The sequence below is a fragment of the Barbus barbus genome (genome assembly GCF_936440315.1).
Source record: "Barbus barbus genome assembly, chromosome: 21".
NCBI lineage: Eukaryota > Metazoa > Chordata > Actinopteri > Cypriniformes > Cyprinidae > Barbus > Barbus barbus.
The window spans coordinates 15417393-15436360 of record NC_136749.1 but is presented as its reverse complement, the minus strand read 5'-3'; the positions used below and the strand labels follow the sequence as shown (position 1 = coordinate 15436360).

At 38.5% G+C, this 18968-nt stretch overlaps 1 protein-coding gene across 1 annotated transcript in view; it reads right to left on the bottom strand.

Annotated features, from left to right (window-relative positions):
• Positions 1-670: 670 nt before the first annotated feature.
• Positions 671-18968, bottom strand: part of LOC306887207 (small conductance calcium-activated potassium channel protein 2-like) — a 61355-nt gene continuing 43057 nt past the window's right edge. The window contains exons 6-10 of the mRNA XM_079444786.1: positions 17546-17687; positions 12595-12705; positions 8562-8689; positions 4057-4126; positions 671-2055 (exon numbers count right to left, since the gene is read on the bottom strand). Of these exons, the coding sequence (XP_079300912.1) occupies positions 1717-2055; positions 4057-4126; positions 8562-8689; positions 12595-12705; positions 17546-17687 (790 nt within the window). The 3' untranslated portion in view covers positions 671-1716. The remainder of the gene's footprint in view (positions 2056-4056; positions 4127-8561; positions 8690-12594; positions 12706-17545; positions 17688-18968) is intronic.

Genomic DNA, 18968 nt, shown 5'->3' with positions numbered 1-18968 from the left:
ATGCTCCACAGCCTCTGTCACTCACCATTTGTAGCATCCTCTCTGTGCTGTCAGTGTGATGTTCACAGGCACATGAGTGCTGCTTGGGAACGTTCAGTTTAGTTGTCTTACTGAGTGTAATCAATGAGCTCATTAGCAAAATCCCCCAAACTGCTCTCTCTATCATAGGCATGTTTAAACCGCTGCTCTACAATCGAATACAATACACACCTGAATACTACTGGCGGCTGAACAACAGCATGTTCGAAGCAAAGACACGAGCAGAAACTGCAAACTAGTTCATAGTTATGCTAGGCGCTGCTAAACAACACTGTTAAAATAATGACACCTGTCATCACCAGAATCGTGCTCTATTTTTAAAGGACGCACAACGATTATTGTCGACCTGTACTAGTCGGTGTTTTCAAAACCAAACATACGGTTTTAAGGCAAAATAAATAAAGAAATAAATAGTTCCGTAGTGAATGCGTTCGTTGTCTTAGTTATCTTATCCAGCGAACGTAACTTATGTTCATGGGGTTATGCCTACATTATGAATATATAAATATGAAATTCTAATTCAATATTAAACTATCAAATACAAGCGTTTAAGGCTGCACTGCACCTTTACACAGAAACACAGACTTCTTTTGTCTTGTCAGTCACACAATGATACGCACACACACACAGTCATGTATAGATATATACTTTATTAATTCTCTCTGGTAAAATAAAATTACAAAATAATTTCAACTTCAAACGGCACCTCCCTTATCTATAATTAATATTAATAAAATCGTTTTTTTATACAGCAATCATAATTTTCATGACGAGTGAGAAGAATGCTATCGTATAATTATAATAAATATGAGCTATAACTGCGTTAGTAATTATTAATGGTAAAAAACTGAGCGATACAAAGCTAAGTTTCAGTAATAGCATACTGTACAATATTCCAAGCGGATGTAATTCAGTATTCCGGCCACAGGATGTCACTATTAGTCAGTTTTCAAAATGGTCTCTCCATTGAAACGGGGTCAGAAGTAAAATAGTCTCTTATTCCAACACCATTGTAATAGAAGCAATTCCACTAAGAAAATGACTATAATCACTCATTCTACAGTTATTTCCGTGTGAGCAGCTGTTCCACCTTGATGGGGTAGTTTTTATAATGTATCGACTGGCTTCAGCGTCACTCTTCAAAATAATGCTCTGCTCAAATGGCTGTTAGTCTCTCGCAGACTGTAAAAAGTGCTGTCCAGATTTCATAACATTCTCAGCTGTTGATTATTTATACTCTCTCTAATACCAACCACCCCAGTTCGTTGCTTTGCAATAAATACCTCAGTCCATTTCAGTCAACTATAGACAGAGCACTTTGGTAGCAAAGACGGAATCAGAAAAAGTGTGTGTGTGTGTGTGTGTGTGTGTGAGTGTGTGAGTGAGTGTCCATGCATGTTAACATGTCTGAGTCAGTGTCTTCTAAAATGTATACATTCATGGTAACAGTAAAGTACGTCCGTCTTTTGGACTACTTGGAATATGGCAGTTTCGTCATAGGGTTTTTGTGCAAATGTTAACGTCTCCTTCATCATGATACTGTATATTCTGTGGCGTTAAGCTGTGTAATGCTTGTAGTTACAGTGCATCGTATGTAAATGCGTGTGTATGGTCATCTCTTCGATTCAACTCATCATCCATCTCTCTACCCCGGAGGGAACTTCCCGCACCAGCGTCTCAGCAGCTAGAGCTGCTGGTGTTGGGACTGTCCTCAGTGGGCCGAGTCGAGACAGGGACGGAGCTGGAGCCGGAGGGGGGGTTGGCTAGAGGCAGGCTGGCAGCAGTGGGTGAGAGCGCAGAGGGCACTGTGGGGCTCAGGACCTTGGCATCACGCTCACGCAGCAGTTGAATGAGCGTGGCGTGCTGGGCACTGAGCGTGGCCGACAAATGAGCGGGCAGAACATTAAAGCCAGCCGTCAGCTGCTCTACCCGCTGCTCCAGACTTAACATCTGCCTCTCCAGATCCTCACTGCGGTCGTTCAGCTCAGACATCAGCTCATACATGACGCTCTGCATCTATGTGGAGAGAGAAAGAGAGCGGAGTTAGACAGAAATACTGTCGTAAAGAAAAGCGAGGGATTCAGAGCAGTCAAAGAAAGAGAAAAGGAGTACACATACTGTACAAGAACAGAAGAAAGATTAAATAGAAAGAGTAGAGATAATAAATAGGGCAATAAATACCCGGAGGAAATAAAACATCTTAAATGAGATCTCTTTAAAGTCAACATGGTGTTCACAATCCATTTGCTTTTTAATGTGATATTTTTCTGAGGAAAACAGAATTTTCACTAATAAAAAGTATTGGATGGGGCTTGATGGGAATTATCTATTGGGAATTGACTGGGTTGCGAACAGTGGGCGGTATGTGTCATTATGGAATTTGCAATATTCAATAGTGACAAGAAAAGCAGATGAAGAGTAACTTATCATATTTTGATCAAAGCTTATGATGACAACATTTTTTACATGCACTCGTAATAGTACCAGGAATGTGCATTAAGTAAATATGGTCCATTTTGATCTCATCTATCTCAACAGCTTTGGCTAGAGAGCCAAATAAAATTAAACAGACTAAATGGAGACTATTAATGGAGACTGGAGTCTCCAACTTCTTCAATTTTCCATATGAGAAAAATACTCCACTAATCTCCCTGCTTTTTCTTTTGAGGTTCTCAATGAGAAAGTGTGGAATCATCTAAACTATGCAATCCTTCTTCATTTTATAGTATGTCAAAAATCTCTTTCTGTTTATTCTCAAGACATTTAAGAGAAACATCTGAAACAAAGATGATACTTGAATGAAATGTATTTAATATCTCCAACAAGTCTCCAATAGAAAAGGGTACCAACTGAGCAATAAAATGCTCCTATGAGTAAGAAAAACTGGTAAATAACTTACAGTAGTCTAGTAGTCTTCGTCCTAATGACTATTTTTGGATTGTTTTAACAATAAAAATGTTTTTTAAAAGTTCAAATTACTGAAAAGGAACTATTTGAGACAATATTATTTGTTTTCAAAGAACATATCTTGAGTGAAGTTTATTTTTTTTGCACCACTGGCAAATATTTTGACTTTAAGCATGAATATAGTCAAATTTAGTGAGGTTTATGCTCAAAAATATCCAGTTAGGCAAGAAACATCAGAAGCAAAGTTGCGTAAGATATTAACACTTGTTTTCTCAAATGTCTTAAGTTTATCTTGCTTTATGGATCTTTACATATAATTAATGGGAAGACAAAATCCTAAGAAAATGATTTTTGCTGTTAAGTTTTGTTAAATAAAGAACATTTAGAGAAAAAAAATGCTTCAAATGTGGGCAGAGAGCGCATGCAATAAAATGTACCTTGAGCAACCCAAATGAACTGAGTTGCATACAAAGCACACACAAAAAAAGAAAAAACACTAAAGGCCAACTCACGACATGTACACTGTGCTACATCTTCAAATATCTAAAAAGAAAATGCTGCACAGTCTAGGAACACAACAACTCACTCGCTTTCAGAAAAAAGCACATAAAAGAAATAAAACACTAGATACATTCAGAAAAAATGCCCAAACACACACACAGCAATCACGAAAAATATCTTGAATTGCACACATTTTCTGTCATTCTTCAGCTTCCTGTCTCTCTCCCCTCCCACCCTCTCCCTGTCTCCTCGCTCCCACTGTCATCCCTGCTTTAACACTTGTTCAGGTTGCTAGGAGACACAAAGCCACAGAAACAAACGGGTCAGCATGGAAACAGTTGAATGCGGAGATATATTTGGGAAAGCAAAGGTATGTGTGTGTCACTGGGCACTATGTGTTGTAATCCATGTGCTTGCAGCCTTGGGCATTATAAAGTGTGTGTGTATGTGGGCATGGTAAAATTGCAGGAAAGGGAACGCAAAGTCATTGAAAGTGTGTGTGTGGGTGTCTACTGTTTCCTAACAGATGTAACGTGCAAATGCGTGGGCTCTGATGTGGGACCATGTCTGTGATTTGTGTTGATGTGTGTGCATGTACAGTAGTCTTACCTTTGATAAGTCCACCAGAGTATTGGCTTGATCACTGAGTTTTCTTTGCTCCATTTTAACACTTCGTAATCTAAAAAAACAGGGACACACACACACACAACCCATTAGACTCTTGAGCACCAACAGCCCTCAATTGTAAACCTCAAATAGCTAATTAACTTAATCATCTTGTTTTCTTTATTTTGTTGTTGTTGATGAGAATATCCCAAGATGAATATGCAATTACGGCGTAAATCCTAAAAGCATTAGACTTAAAAGGATTCCACAAGTGTGGGATTTCTTTAAAAGAAAGGCTTCGCTTTGAAAGGAGCCCTTAAAATTGGTGGACAGGGCCACGAAAAAACAGTGACAGGAGGATTAGAGTTCTTCAAATGATGAGTATGTGTGTGATGCGGTGGGCACCCACACAGAGGATAGCATTGGCATCAGCAAGCTAACAGTCAAAGAAGCTGATACAGCGGTCACAGTTTAACCAAAACGAACAATCACAAATAGTCACTATAGTAGTGTAACGACAATCTGAAAAGTCAGAGGGACATGTTATTACCAGATTGGATAGGCTTATGAATATTAATTAGGTGATGTAATATTTGCTCAGCTTTATCAATACACAATATCAATGTATCAATCTAGCTCTAGCCATATTAGGATTAGTGCTTGCGTATTCATCCAGCCTAAAACCAAAGCAGCCCAAAAATAAAAAGTTTGGGGCAACATGTGTCATGAATCGCTGGGAGGAACAAGAGAGAAACGTGGATAAATGTTGAACAGTCTTTAATACTTGAATCACAAGGAAAATCCACAACAGGAACACGGGAAACACACGACATCCAACAAGTAGACCCAACAAACACTAACTGAACAGACTGGGGCTTTTAAACACAGGATAATTGAAAAAACACAGGTGCATGGGGAGCAAAAACACAACAAAACACTCCAGGGGCATGACATTCCTCCCCCCTCCCGGAAGGCGCGTCCCGCAACGTAACAACTTCAACAGGGAGAGGGGAGCGGGCAGACAAAGAAGAAGCCAACGAGCCAGGGTGATGCCGAGGGTGGAACCGAGGGCTCTGGCGACCGAGGCAGAGGCGGAGAGTCAGAGATCCATGGCGGAGCCAGAGTGACTGAGGACCAAGGTGGAGCTGGCAGGAGGAAGGAGCTCAACGGAGCAGTAGGATGGAGTGACGAGGTGCAGTCAGAGCTGGAGGTGGATCGACAGGTGATGGTGGAGGCGAGGGAGCTAGGAGCCGAGGTGGAGCCGCTGGGTCAACGGGCTGAGGCAGAATCTGGGCCTCGGAGGCTGGAGGCGGAGGTGAGGGATACTCCGACCATGTCGACGAGGATGGCAGTCCCACGGAGCTCGCACCCTATTGAGGTTGGGCTGAGGGCGAGCAGAGGGGTTGCCAGACGACAGAGGAGGAGGAGGCAGGAGCAGTTATAATAATAATAATTCATTACATTTATATAGCGCTTTTCTGCTTTTTCTAAGCACTCAAAGCGCTCTACATTGTGAGGGGTGGTGTCTCCTCGCCCACCACCAGTGTGCAGCATCCACCTGGATGATGCGACGGCAGCCATAGTGCGCCAGAACGCCCACCACACACCAGCTTACTGGTGGAGAGGAGACAGAGTGAGGAAGCCAATCAATGTATGGGGATGATTAGGAGGCCATGATGGTCAAAGACCAATGGGGAAATTGGGCCAGGATGCCGAGGTCATACCTCTACTCTTTTCGAAAGACATCCTGGGATTTTTAGTGACCACAGAGAGTCAGGACCTCGGTTTAACGTCTCATCCGAAAGACGGTGCTTTTTGACAGTATAGTGTCCCCGTCACTATACCGGGGCGTTAGGACCCACACAGACCACAGGGTGAGCACCCCCTGCTGGCCTCACTAACACCTCTTCCAACAGCAACCTAGTTTTCCCAGGAGGTCTCCCATCCAGGTACTGACCAGGCTCAACCCTGCTTAGCTTCAGTGGGCAACCAGTCTTGGGCTACAGGGTGATATGGCTGTGGAATCAGTTGGGAGGCGGAGGGCATTTGTGAATCTCTGGGCTTTCAGGGTTAAACTCTGGATCCGGAGCCCCCCTCCGGGCAGGACGTGGGAACTGCAGCCCACTCAGGGCTGGACGTGGGAATAGAGGTTACAGAAGGCTCCGAAGAAGGAGGGAATTAGAGGGAGCAGGTCAGCTCACACCGTCTGCGGCTTTCTCCCTCGCGATGGGCGTCGCAGCCGGCTCACGCACCTGATCTGACAGGTTGGGCTCAACTCCTGGGGCGATCCTCTGCTCAGTCGCTTGGCTTTGCGCTGGCTCGTTGATTGTGGCGAGATTAGGCTCTCCGTCATCGGTGGGCTTGGGCTGATGCTCCGCACCGTGGGGAGATGGTGGGCTGGGCTGTGGGTCTGGAGTGGAGTCTACTCCACGAAGGAGGCAAACTCTTCTCAAGGACCATCTTCGGACGCCGGTGCTCTGCTCGTGGTGTTCAAGCTTGCGTCATAGAATGAACAGAGTGTGTCATCCGGGTAGCTGGTGGTGTTAGCTAACAACAGAAACTGTCATGTACGGTCCTCGAGAGCTCTGTCCCCCTGCTCCAGTAGGAGGAGGAGGAATTCGGGACAAAGGAGGGCATCCATGAGGGTACACAACGGGAAAAAAAGACACTGGGTGAAAACAAGAAACAAAACGGAGGGTAGACACACAGAGGTTACTGTTTTGGTCGGGTCTTCTGTCACGATTCGCTAGGAGGAACGAGAGAGAAACGTTGAACAGACTTTAATACTCGAATCACAGGGAAAATCCACAACAGGAACACAGGAAGCACATGACATCCAACAAGTATACCTGACAAACACTAAACACAGGATAATTGGAAAAACACAGGTGCAGGGAATAACTAATTAGACAGGGAAGAAACTGGGTCATGGAACATGTGGGGAGCAAAAACACAACAAAACAGTCCAGGGGTGTGACAACAAGAGGGTGATCACAGAATTTTCCTTTTTGGGTGAACTATCTCTATTGACCTTTGAAATTTTATTCACACCACCTAAAATGCAATGAAAATTTTCCAAACAGTGGGGGGATGAATTTTGAAATGTCTTAAAGTGTAAGCTAAAGGGACAGTTCACCCAAAAATGATTTTTTAAAATTTGGAAACATTGTTTTCGTTTAGATCAAAGCGTAAACAACGTAGACAATGTATCCGCGTGGCGCAGCTGACACAGAACAGCATACATTGTTTACGTTCAGTGGATACTCCCCAAAATGGCGCCAGGGTGACAAGGGGGAGACGAATCATTGAATAAAGTCATTATTTTTGTTTTCCTGCACAAAAAGTATTCTCGTAGCTTCGTAAAATTACGGTTGAACCACTGATATCACATGGATTATTTTAACAATGTCCTTGCCACGTTTCTGGACCTTGACGGTGGTAGTATGCTTGCTGTCTATGGGAGGGTCAGAGAACTCTCGGAATTCATCAAAAATATCTTAATTTGTGTTCCGAAGATGAACAGTCTGGAACGACATGAGGGTGAGTAATTAATGCCAGAATTTTCCTTTTTGGGTGAACTATCCCTTGTGTTTATTATAAGTGCACACTGCAGGATGTTCAAGCTCTTCAAAGTCAGGTGGATTCTGATTGGATGTTTTTATTAATGATTATTACAACTTTTTTGTTATATTTATTGTTTGTATAAATGGCTCTTTACAACCCTTACGAAAATTAATCATGGTTTTATTGCAGTAAAAGTGTAGTAACCAGTAAAGTGTAGTGTTTTTTGGCGTATTGATTACCATTTGTATAACCACAGTTTTACTACAAATACTATGGTTAAACTATGGTTAGTGTCGCAAAACCATGGTTAATTTGTGGTTACCATGGTTTAACTATAGTAACCATAGTTTTTTGGTTTCATTTGTAGTAAACCATGGTTAATTTTCTAAGGGAAAGGGTGCTACATGTATGATCTGTGGGATCAAATTCTGCTGATAAGGCTTGAAAACATCAAAATATCATGAATTTGGTATTTGGATGACACAAAACACCTGAATTACATAATAAATCTCAAGGTAAAGTTTGACAGTTCAAGATGTAATCCAAAAAACAGGTCTGAGGAGATGAATGGTCGAGAAAACCATCACCACACTTGAATGTAAATGAAAAAGCTGATGAAGCTTAGCACATACAGCTAACCTTTATTACAAAAAGCTGCCACCTTCAGATGCCTTCAGTTTGGGAAGATATTTGTCTTGTTTTTTTTCTCAGATACCGTGTCCATGGGCAGGTCAGACATGCCAACTACCTCTCAGTCCAAATGCGAAGCACTTCAAATGCTTTTTGTGTGGTTTTAGCTTACACTGCTAAAGCTCACTTAACATTTTTGTTGTTTATTGGTCTCTCTGTGCGATCAATGTGAGAATATAAAGTGCATAGTTGAGAGTTCGAGTAAATTTGTTGTGAAAAGTTGTGTGTCTGTGATGGGAGGTTGTTTTTCTCACTGGTGAATGGCTTGAAGAAACTTCCTCTGATGTTTGCGTACACGGGAATGGTCAATTTTCTTCATCAGCTTGGTGTGCTTGTATATCAGCCAAGTCTCTCGTAGAACATTCGCCGCTGCGTTCTTTATCTGAGGGGACATGTCACCATAACAACAATATTAGCAACAGGAAAAGCACCTCAGGAGAAAGTAATCACAAGTATAAGCTCTGCTTTGCCAATACACGCACACAACCCCAAACGTCTGCCAAATTAAAGGTCCTCTTGGGAGATATTCCAGAGTGATCTGACAACAGATTTTGTAGCGCATAATTCTGTCATCCGGTCAATTCACTATTTTGGCCCCAGACCAGCAATGTCCAATAAAAGAGGGTCAACTCTAAAGCTGTTTCAAGATATCTTTGTGGTGAAGTTTTGAAGGACAAAAGCAAAGCCATTTCTTCCATTCTAACAAACAACAGTCTGGAAGTCATTCATTCCCAATGGAGTTGCATAAAGTTGCAGTTATATGCATATGTGAAAATGTGAGCCTCAAATTGGTTAAACTATTTGAACTTTTACAGTTAAGCCATATGTGACCATTCGACAAAAAGTGATGTATTCTAATTAAGACGATGATTGTGATGTGAGAGTTTCCAATATCTTTAAAGACTTTAAAATGTATATTTATCAATAATTATGTCAGAAACAATTCTTTTATAATGATTATTTCCACTTATTAGGCCTAAAAATGCTTTTCTTTTGGTGGTGATTTATATATTCATCTATTTATTATCTATTCACATTACCATGGTAAATAAGTAGGAGGTGACGGCTGCTTCAAGATCAAATTAAAAGCTCTGAGGGGCTGCCACTAGGGGCAAAATGCAACAATTTTGCGCACATTTCGGAGTGGAAAGGTGGCTTTAATCTCAGTTCCTGTACTGTTAAATCAAAAAATGTAACGGTAAATTCACTCAGCATTTATTTGCACACTCAGTCAGCATTTTTTAGTACTCACTACATAAACATATTTTAACATAGTGTAGCACTATGCTAGTGCATTTAGCATCTACAGTAGTTAAATGGAATTGCAGGTGGTTAGTGAATAAGATGCAGGTTTTTGGACTGTAATAAAATGTGTGAAAGGGCACAATATAATGTTTTGAGCTTCAAATATTACAGTATTTTTAACTTCAGGCTCTTTCCCTTGAAGACCTCCTTGAATTGAAAGATTTGTTTGTGATGTCCTGAAGCCACAAATGCTCTCTAAATCTCACATATGGCACCAGAAAAGGGAGAGGGAGAGCAAATAAAGGACAAAATTGAATAAGAAAATCTGCTGAAGAAAAATGAATGAGGAGACTTCAAAGGGGCCCCGCTTCGGAGAAAAGAACAATTACGTCCTCGGTGGGCAACGGAGGGACGATAGAACCTTCCTGCTTTTAATAAGCTCCTGATTTGACAGTATTCCTCCACCCATAGGGCAGCACCAGGCTTTTTTTAAGCACTGTGTCTGGATTTAACACTCTGATTAATTAACAGTGGTCAGTATATTTAATAATACAAGAGTAGGAGCTCTGGCCCAACCTCAATGCAGGTCTCATTTATGAGAAGAGCCAGAGACAGGGCAAGTTAGAGAATGAGAGAGGGAGAAAGATGATACCAGATATAATTTAGGCAGGGATGCTCTTAGCAGTCTACAAGTGGAGTTTTCTGGAATCTGAAATCCAAATCACATTGAAGCAGTATTATAGTGATTACAAATAATGCTACTACAAAAATAACACAGTTCAGAACAGCTCTCTTATATCTCCTAAATATACAAACTAAATCATACAATATATTGACTTATTTACATACATATGACCATTACCGACAATTTAGGCAAGATCCACATTGTCCTACCACTTTTGTAAGCACATTATTCAGTAGGACACCTATGCCTAGAAGTGGCCATGTGCATACAAATCACATTTCAGGAAAAATCATCATGCAAATTGATGGTATAGCCCAGATATACCAACACAAAGTATATTTGACAGTCTATTTCATTCCCCACTAAATAAAAATATAGTTTTCATAAAACTTATTTAAAATGCATTAAATAATAAAAAATAATAATAATTGTACATTGTTTCAAAATATATCTTTTTAGTAAATATATTTTTTCACAGTTGGCAAATTTTCTAAACTTTAAGTACTAATCAATATTTCTTTTAAAAACACATTTCGCTGAAAAAATTGCATTACCCATGATATTATTTTATTTGCTTGTCATTTTAAAACATCTGACCATCTTTTAATAAAGTGATTCTCAAATTTTTTTTTGGCTACAACAATATTCAAAGACCCCATGACTTTTTCCAGATATTTCAGAGCTCAACATCACAGCTTTTCCAGGTCCTAAAATCACTCTTTTTTTTTTTACATTTTTAAAGGCTACCTTATATATCCATGTTTCCCAAAATCATGATGTAAAATAACAAAATGTTTGTTTTGTCTTAGTTTAAATAATTTTTGGAAGATTGCTGACGGCCCCTGGGTTGAGAACCACTGATTTAATCGAAACTGTTCTAAAAGAGTTAATCAACAAACCATTTGCTCCACCTACAGTTTCAACAGGTTTGATTGATTATGATGTGCATTTCAGAGTCAACACCTTAACCAACCATAATGACCTCTTCATACAGCATTGCCGTATATTTTGTTCACACGGCAATTACTACTAGGTACAGTACAATCAATCAGAGACAAGAGGCCGAGAGAGACTGTCAGAGAGGTCAAAACAGTTGCAAGTGGACGTCAAACAGAAAGAGGCAGAAGGCAGGGAACTGTAATGAAGTCCGGGCCATCATTGTTGACTATGTGGTAAATTGAAGCCTTACCATTACAGCAGCTGCCAGACCAACTCACATCAGTCTACTGCCAATTCAATCATAGAGCATTTCACCAAGAAAAAAAGTACAATAGAGTTAATGGAGTTATTTCACTCTGTTATTGATCATATACTCTGACCTACTCTCAGAATTGGCACAACACCTCATGACTGTGTCATTTCTTCATTCATCACACCTATGTTTTTTATGGAAGCACAGATGCCAATTAAGATCCGTTGTGTACTGAATAAACAGGTAGTTAAAAATGGCTAAATTGAAAGATCGTTTTACTAATAACCTTTAAAAACAATAATTGCATTAAAGGAAAAAATTGTTTACAACCCTCATGAATGCATATTTATACTTGAAGACTGGCTTTTACAAGTGTGATAAGTTAGGAAGTGCATTGAATATATTTACCACTTATGAAAACTTGTGAAAATGGTACCAACGTGATTAGAAAATCAGAATACTTTATAAAGAGCACATTAGCATTTCTATTTAAAGGTAGTTTGTGGTAAACAATTCTGACCTGAGAAGCCAGTCTGTCTTCACCGTACTGTCAGTTCCTCCTGACAGCGAGACGGAGGAACACCCTGCAACCTGTCATCCAGTTAAAAGTAAACCTTTTGCCACCATGTCTCCACAGCACAGGTTTGTGAGGTCAAAGTTGCAAGCATATTTTTTCTCTTTTAGTAGAGGTTTGTAACCATAGTAGCTGCAAATCCAATGCATGAGGATGATTGCCACAGTAAAACTACAGTATTTATCGATCTTTCTTTCTCTCTATCCCTGACAGCCAGTTAAACTGAGGCAATTGAGTGAGCATGAGGTAATAAACTTTTAAAAAAACAGGCTCGGTTTTCCATCCTCTTTCTTACTCCCTCACTTGGGGAAGGCATTTACTGTAGCTGCTCATCTGAAGCAACACTCCACTGCTAATGTGATATTTTTTAATCTGCGTTGCAATTATTGATCACCAGCTTTCTAGTCACTGATGTTGGCCATGATGTTGCCTACATATTTCATACAGGGAGCTATTTCTGTGTCCTTCGAGTACATCAAAAATTTAAAAGGACCAAAGAGAGAAAACTGGTATATGCATATGCTTTTTTGAGTATAAAACTGTATCTATGTATACATTTAGTGACTTGTGTATATGTGTGTGTGTATTTACCCGTTTGGTGAGCTGTGTGTCCATCATAAAGTTGTGTACATGCTTCTCTGCTTTTGTCAATTCAAGCTTCCTGGCTACCACGGCAACAACCAAAGCAGTGCATCCTGCTCCCTGCGAGAGACAAGAGATGAGGTCAAGGTGAGAGAACACGCACACACAGATGCTTGAAAACATTACATACTTGTATCATAAGCAGAGGTTACATGGAACAACATGAATGATAATAAATAAGGGATTTCCAAAGGATAAGCTATGGAAACATTAACTCCAGTTCATTCCCGATGAGAGAGCATGAGAAAGAGACAAAACAAACAAGTGTCTGTGAAGTGGTTTAAGTAAAAGGAACTAAATTACAAATATGTCAGGCAAAATCATAATAAAAAATTTAATAATAAAAAATACATATTTTGCTTCAAGAAAATGAAGACAATTTTAGGGCTATTAGGATTTTTTTGTGGTGTTACATTCTGTGGCGTCATGCACCTGTTTCTTTTAACCAGGGGAACCAGTGGCAGTTCTGTATACTTGGTGCCCTACGGGAGACAAGGCATGACCAAAGGGAAAAAACATTTTTGAAGACTGACTCTAGTTGTACAGGTTTTTTGTTTTTAGTGTGAAAGAGGACCAGTTTAGAATCTTTAACTAACATATAGCAGCTTTGATATTTAACTAATAGATCCTTTTGAGATATTATTGAAATGTTTGGGGTCTGTACAATTTTAAATGATTTGGAAAAAAGTCTCTTAAGCTTAACAGGCTGTATTTATTGATCAAATATACAGTAAACAGTAATATTGTGAAATATTATTACAATTCATAATAACTTAATGTAATTTAAAATGTCATTTGTGATGAAAAAGCTGAATTGTCAGCAGTCTTTGCTCCAGTTTTCAGTGTCACATGCAGAAATGATTCTATTGCTCAAGAAACATTTATTATTATCAGTGTTAAAACAGTTGTGTTGCTTAATATTTCTGTGAAAATTGTCGTTCTTTCTGTTTATTTGAAATAACATTTTGTAACATTATAAATGTCTTTACTGTAAATGTATTGATCATTTTAATTACATCCTTGCTAAATAAAGTATTAAGTTCCTTAATAAAAAATAAATAAAAATCTTACTGACCCCAACCTTTTGAATGGTAATGTATACAGACGCACAAACACTTATATACAGTATATAAACCATTTTGCTCAGATATCTGAGGGGACATTTTTATGATAGTTAAGCACATTTACCCTTAATTCTCATTACCATAATGTGAAAAAAACATCCTCTTTCATGCTATGCAATATATATATATATATATAGCATACATTATAATGTTTAAGTATTTTTACATCATCTGTCATATTTTTTTACTTTATGTCATTACTGTGTACAAGTAATGTGAATTTAAGCAGAGTAATTAAAATTACATACAATTTACATTATATCTATCGTTCGATGGATGGATGGATTCTTGAGATTTTCTAATTTAGACTGGGAACAGTATAGGCATCACTGGAAAGACCAGGGTGATACAAACACACACACACACACACACTCACACACACACACACACACACAGAGAGAGGTTTATTCCCATTTACACATCACAAAGGTGTAAACTGAAGATATCACCAACGACTACACCAAAGTGGTAGAGGCACGTAGATGAAAAGAGACTGAGGCGGGTTGCGGGAAAATGAGGAAATAAAACCATTTAGAGGTGAAGAGTTGGAGTGATGCAGACAGGGAGAGAGGAATAAAATTTCAGTTCAAAAAGAGACAAACAATAGTTCAGCACAGAAAGAGAAGAGGTCTGGGAAAAAAGATGGATTGTAAAGCCAGAAGAAGAGGAGGGGAGGTGTTAATGAGGTCACAGGACTACTAATAAGAAATGAATTTGAATTAAAAAGTGACTAATGAAAGTGTGTGCGCTTCCTATGACTGTGTATGGCATATATGTGTACAGTGTGTGTGTGACGTTAATGGAATGTTTTTAAACCCACTTGTAGGACACACAGAAGCGAAATGTCAATCCAAAAATACTCCACACCCATTTCACAAGACATAAATATACAACAAAAAAGACCATTTTCAGGAAGCACTTCTGTTCCCATATTCAGCACTTAATAAAACATGATGACCATCTACGGAAAACCCCTCTAGGACATCAACAAAATGGGTATATGTGTTTCCATATGGCAGCTTGTATAAAACCATGCCCAGAAAAAAACACAAAACATTAATCTCTTAAAGTGACAGAAGAGTGTCAGAAAGATCCATTTATCCGCATTGCAGTTTATATTTCACCTCTTTCCAGATCTGAAGGTTATTAATGCCATGAGAAAATAAGAAAAACCACCTGCCCTCAGACCAAAATACATTGCGTTAGAACTGACAATGCTGAATCTTCAGTTATGATGCTCAACTATAACAATCCATTAGCCTTTAGCTGGTGTTTGAATGAGGAAGTGAGTTATTAGATGCTATATTGATATATAATGTCCTCAATTCCACATCTACGTTTGCAGACAGGATAGACAGGTGCTCCTTGCATCCCTAAATCCTCGAGCAGCACCAAGAGACTGGCAAACTAAAGCCCTGCCCAAACACTCCTATTCCCGCAGGGCAGTGGTACAGTCTAACAGATTTGGCCTTCGATGTTGTCATAGCAACAAGTCCCATAATTCTGCCTATAGAAAGTCATTACAATCACTCTCAACAGTAAAAGAAATCACATCCAACACTCTTTCTCTCTCTCTGCTTCTCTAATACCTGTTCTGTAGCGCCTCATCTCTTTAGCAGCTCACGTTTAAAAATGGAAGGATCACAAGCGGTTTGAAACATTAACTGCCCTTTCAAACAATTAAGATTTTGAGAATATGTCAGTGTTATCTGGGTCAATGACACATCACTGTTTTGTTTTTTATGCTAGATCGAACTATTTATTCAAAACGCATTAAACAAATAGATGTCATACATATAATGACTTGAATACGTCTGCTTTACGATAAGCATGTTTTTCATTAAAATTCATTTTAGGGAGCTTAAAGCTAAAAATGTCAAGATGATACAACTGTCTTGATATCATTATGAACAAAAAGTGCCTCATTAAAATGTAATTCATCAAAAGAAATCCTTATTACACAGTTTGGCATAATCTTTTGTTACATGTATTTATATTATATATATATATATATATATATATATATATATATATATATATATATATATATATATATATATATACTGGATATTATTATTATTAAAAAAATATTATTAAAAAAATAAAAAAATTATTATTATTATTATTAGTCATGTGGTGTAACCAACATGCAAAACTAGAAATTATCATATATAGGAGTGACTTGCTTGACTGTGTTTCTAGGTCAATAAGTCTTGCAAAATATTAGATAATATGATACGGTTTGTTCAGGTTATAAAAATGTCACCCCCAAAAAACTTTATATTGATTTGATTGAATTATAGTTATGATTTAATAATATACTAATTTTGTACTATTTGCTTACACCACATTAAATATTAGTGTCATTAAATTTAAATTATTCTTGAAAATGTAAAAAATGTTTGATCAAACTTTATTTTAAGATCAAATTCTCAATATTAAAAACCATTATTAAATATGACTTTTGCCTCAATAAACTCCTAATTTGCTGCTTATTAATATGTTTAGGTATTAAGTAGGATTAGGGATGTAGAATATGGTCATTCACAATATGTGCTTTATAAGCACTAATAAACAGCCACTACGTTAGTACTAGTCATGCTAATAATCAACTAGTTAATAGTGATAATTGGTCCCTATACTGAAGTGTTACCAATTTTTTTTTCCAAAACCAATTTTATCAAATGTGTTTTAAATTAGAGTTTTAAAAGATGTTTCCTTTTCTTTATAATGGACATTCTTATTTGTTTTTGACCCATCTGCTATGTGATTGTGTGTGTGTGCGTGCGCATGTTTTTGTGACATATGAGGACACAAATTTGTATAATGACATGGGTATGACATGGGTATTACAAGGAGAAGGTGCTTTATGAGGACATTCTCATTTTCCCCATTTTTCAAAAGGCTTATAAATCATACAGAATGAGGCTTTTTTTTGAGAAAGTAAAAATGCACAAAGTTTCTTGTAAGGGGTAGGTTTAGGTGTAGGGTTGGTGTAGGGCGATACGGAAAATACGGCTTGTACAGTATAAAAATAATAGAAGTCTATGGAAAGTCCCCACAATTCACAAAAACAAACCTGTGTGTGTGCGTGTGTAAGTGTGTGTGTAATCAAGCGGGAAATAAGAAGATCTAAAAAAAAAACTCCCAAAATGAAAACAAACAGAAAATGAACCGTTACATCACGTTAACCATGTTTTTCCTCTTTAGTCTCTCTGTGAGGATATTTAGAGACACTGAAACTGACAGTATGTGAACAGGAAGAACAAATACTCCAAACACAACAACAGAGAGGAGAGAAACGAGAGAAAGTGACCTCTACTAACAGATATTTACAATCTGCAAGCTCAACATTAAAATAAACACATCTAAACCATTGCTATACACCACCTGTCAAGCTTTTGTCAAGCACAGAGACATACTCTGGGCTCTGAGAGAGAGATTATAGCAAGAAATACCTGGGGCTTACATTAAGCTAATGCCATTGTACTGTAAGTTAATCAGGCAGAACAATGGCAGCCTGCAACAGCCTCAAAGCTGAACAAATGTGGTGTCCCAGAATACGCAAAAGGATTCATCCTAAAAACACTCAATGTTTGCACACTGGTGTGTCCTGGTGTTTGCTAACAGACATGGTTGGTGAGACTGTGGATGGTGTGCAGGTTTTGGTTTCTAGAAATAAGATAGCAAGTAGGAAAACATATATTTAGACTGGCCATTGCTGCCGTGGGTGTGCAACCTCTGTGCTATGTGTGTGTATGTGTGTGTGTTTATACCATAATTCCTGTGAGCAGACACACTCCCTTGCCACAGTAGGTGTGAGGCACCATGTCTCCGTATCCAATGGAGAGGAAGGTGATGGAGATGAGCCACATTGCACCCAGAAAATTACTGGTCACATCCTGAGCATCATGGTACCTGAGAGAAAGAAAAAAGAAACTGAGGTTCAGTCGGGAAAGATTTGATTATTGAAGGAAACTTTGAACAGGTTCTGCCTGTGGAAGGTATGGAGAAGCAATAACTGGATGTGAAATAGGCACAAATATCACATCAAAGTTTTTGCATCAAATACTTTCATACGCTTCCATTCCTTAATCTGATTTGCAAAGCACTCTGAAGGAAAATCTGTTTGCCCACAGGCTTTATGAGAAACTTCTTAAATGTTTGTTATACCCTTGATTCAGCAAAAAATACAAAAATAATAAAAGAAAAGAAAAGAAAACAAAACACATCAGGGTTTCCCCCATCCAGCTCATATTTATACATTCATACATTCAGCCAAGGTAACACCATTAAAAAAGTAATGTCATTTTGATGACAAAATAATGACTATTTTGATGAGTTACATTTTGAAGAATTACAACAATTCATTTTAAAATTAAAGGTGCCATAGAATGCATTGATACAATATTTTAAATTGTTCTCTGATATCTACATAGAAGGTATGTGGCTTAGGTAAGCGCAAAAATCCTCCATAAATGGTTTTACATGTCCATTTACAACCCTAGGATTTCTTCCTAGAATTAAATGGTCTGTTATTACCTTATTTGGAAGGGTCATGAATAATAATGTAGAACTCTGCTCTGATTGGCTGTTTCACAGTGCGGCTCATTTAAGTAGCTCACACAGCACGAAGGAAACAGGGAAAATATATATTTCAATACTTTCTCGCGCAGTTATATCATTGGATAATTATACTGTAAATAAAATGCAGGCATCAGGGAGCCGCTATTAATATGCTGGACATTGAAATTGCTTTCAAATGCACGATCGCTTTTTAGTTTCACTTTAACTTTCAAGATTCGTGATCGCACTACTGTTTATACTATGGCGTGGCTGTACTTAACACACATTTTACAAAGTCAGATGCTTGTCAGTGGTGCTCAGGATCTGTAAATCATTCGCCATTATCTTCAGTCATCTCTCCTTACTCTGTTTATGTGGTAAGTGAAATCTTATGTACTGTAATGTAACAGGCTACCGCCAGCAAGGAGCTAACCATGTCCCTTTAGTGGCTCGCGTTATTTTATTAGAACACGTTATTTGCTTTCCGTGCCTTTCTGAATACAGACACCAACCCATCCCTGCACATCACATCCCCTGCACAGCCTGGAACATAACATTTATTTTCATGATCTGCCATTTTCGCTATTGTCCTTGCTTGTTTCTTCACAATACCTGCAGAACTTCTGATGGTTC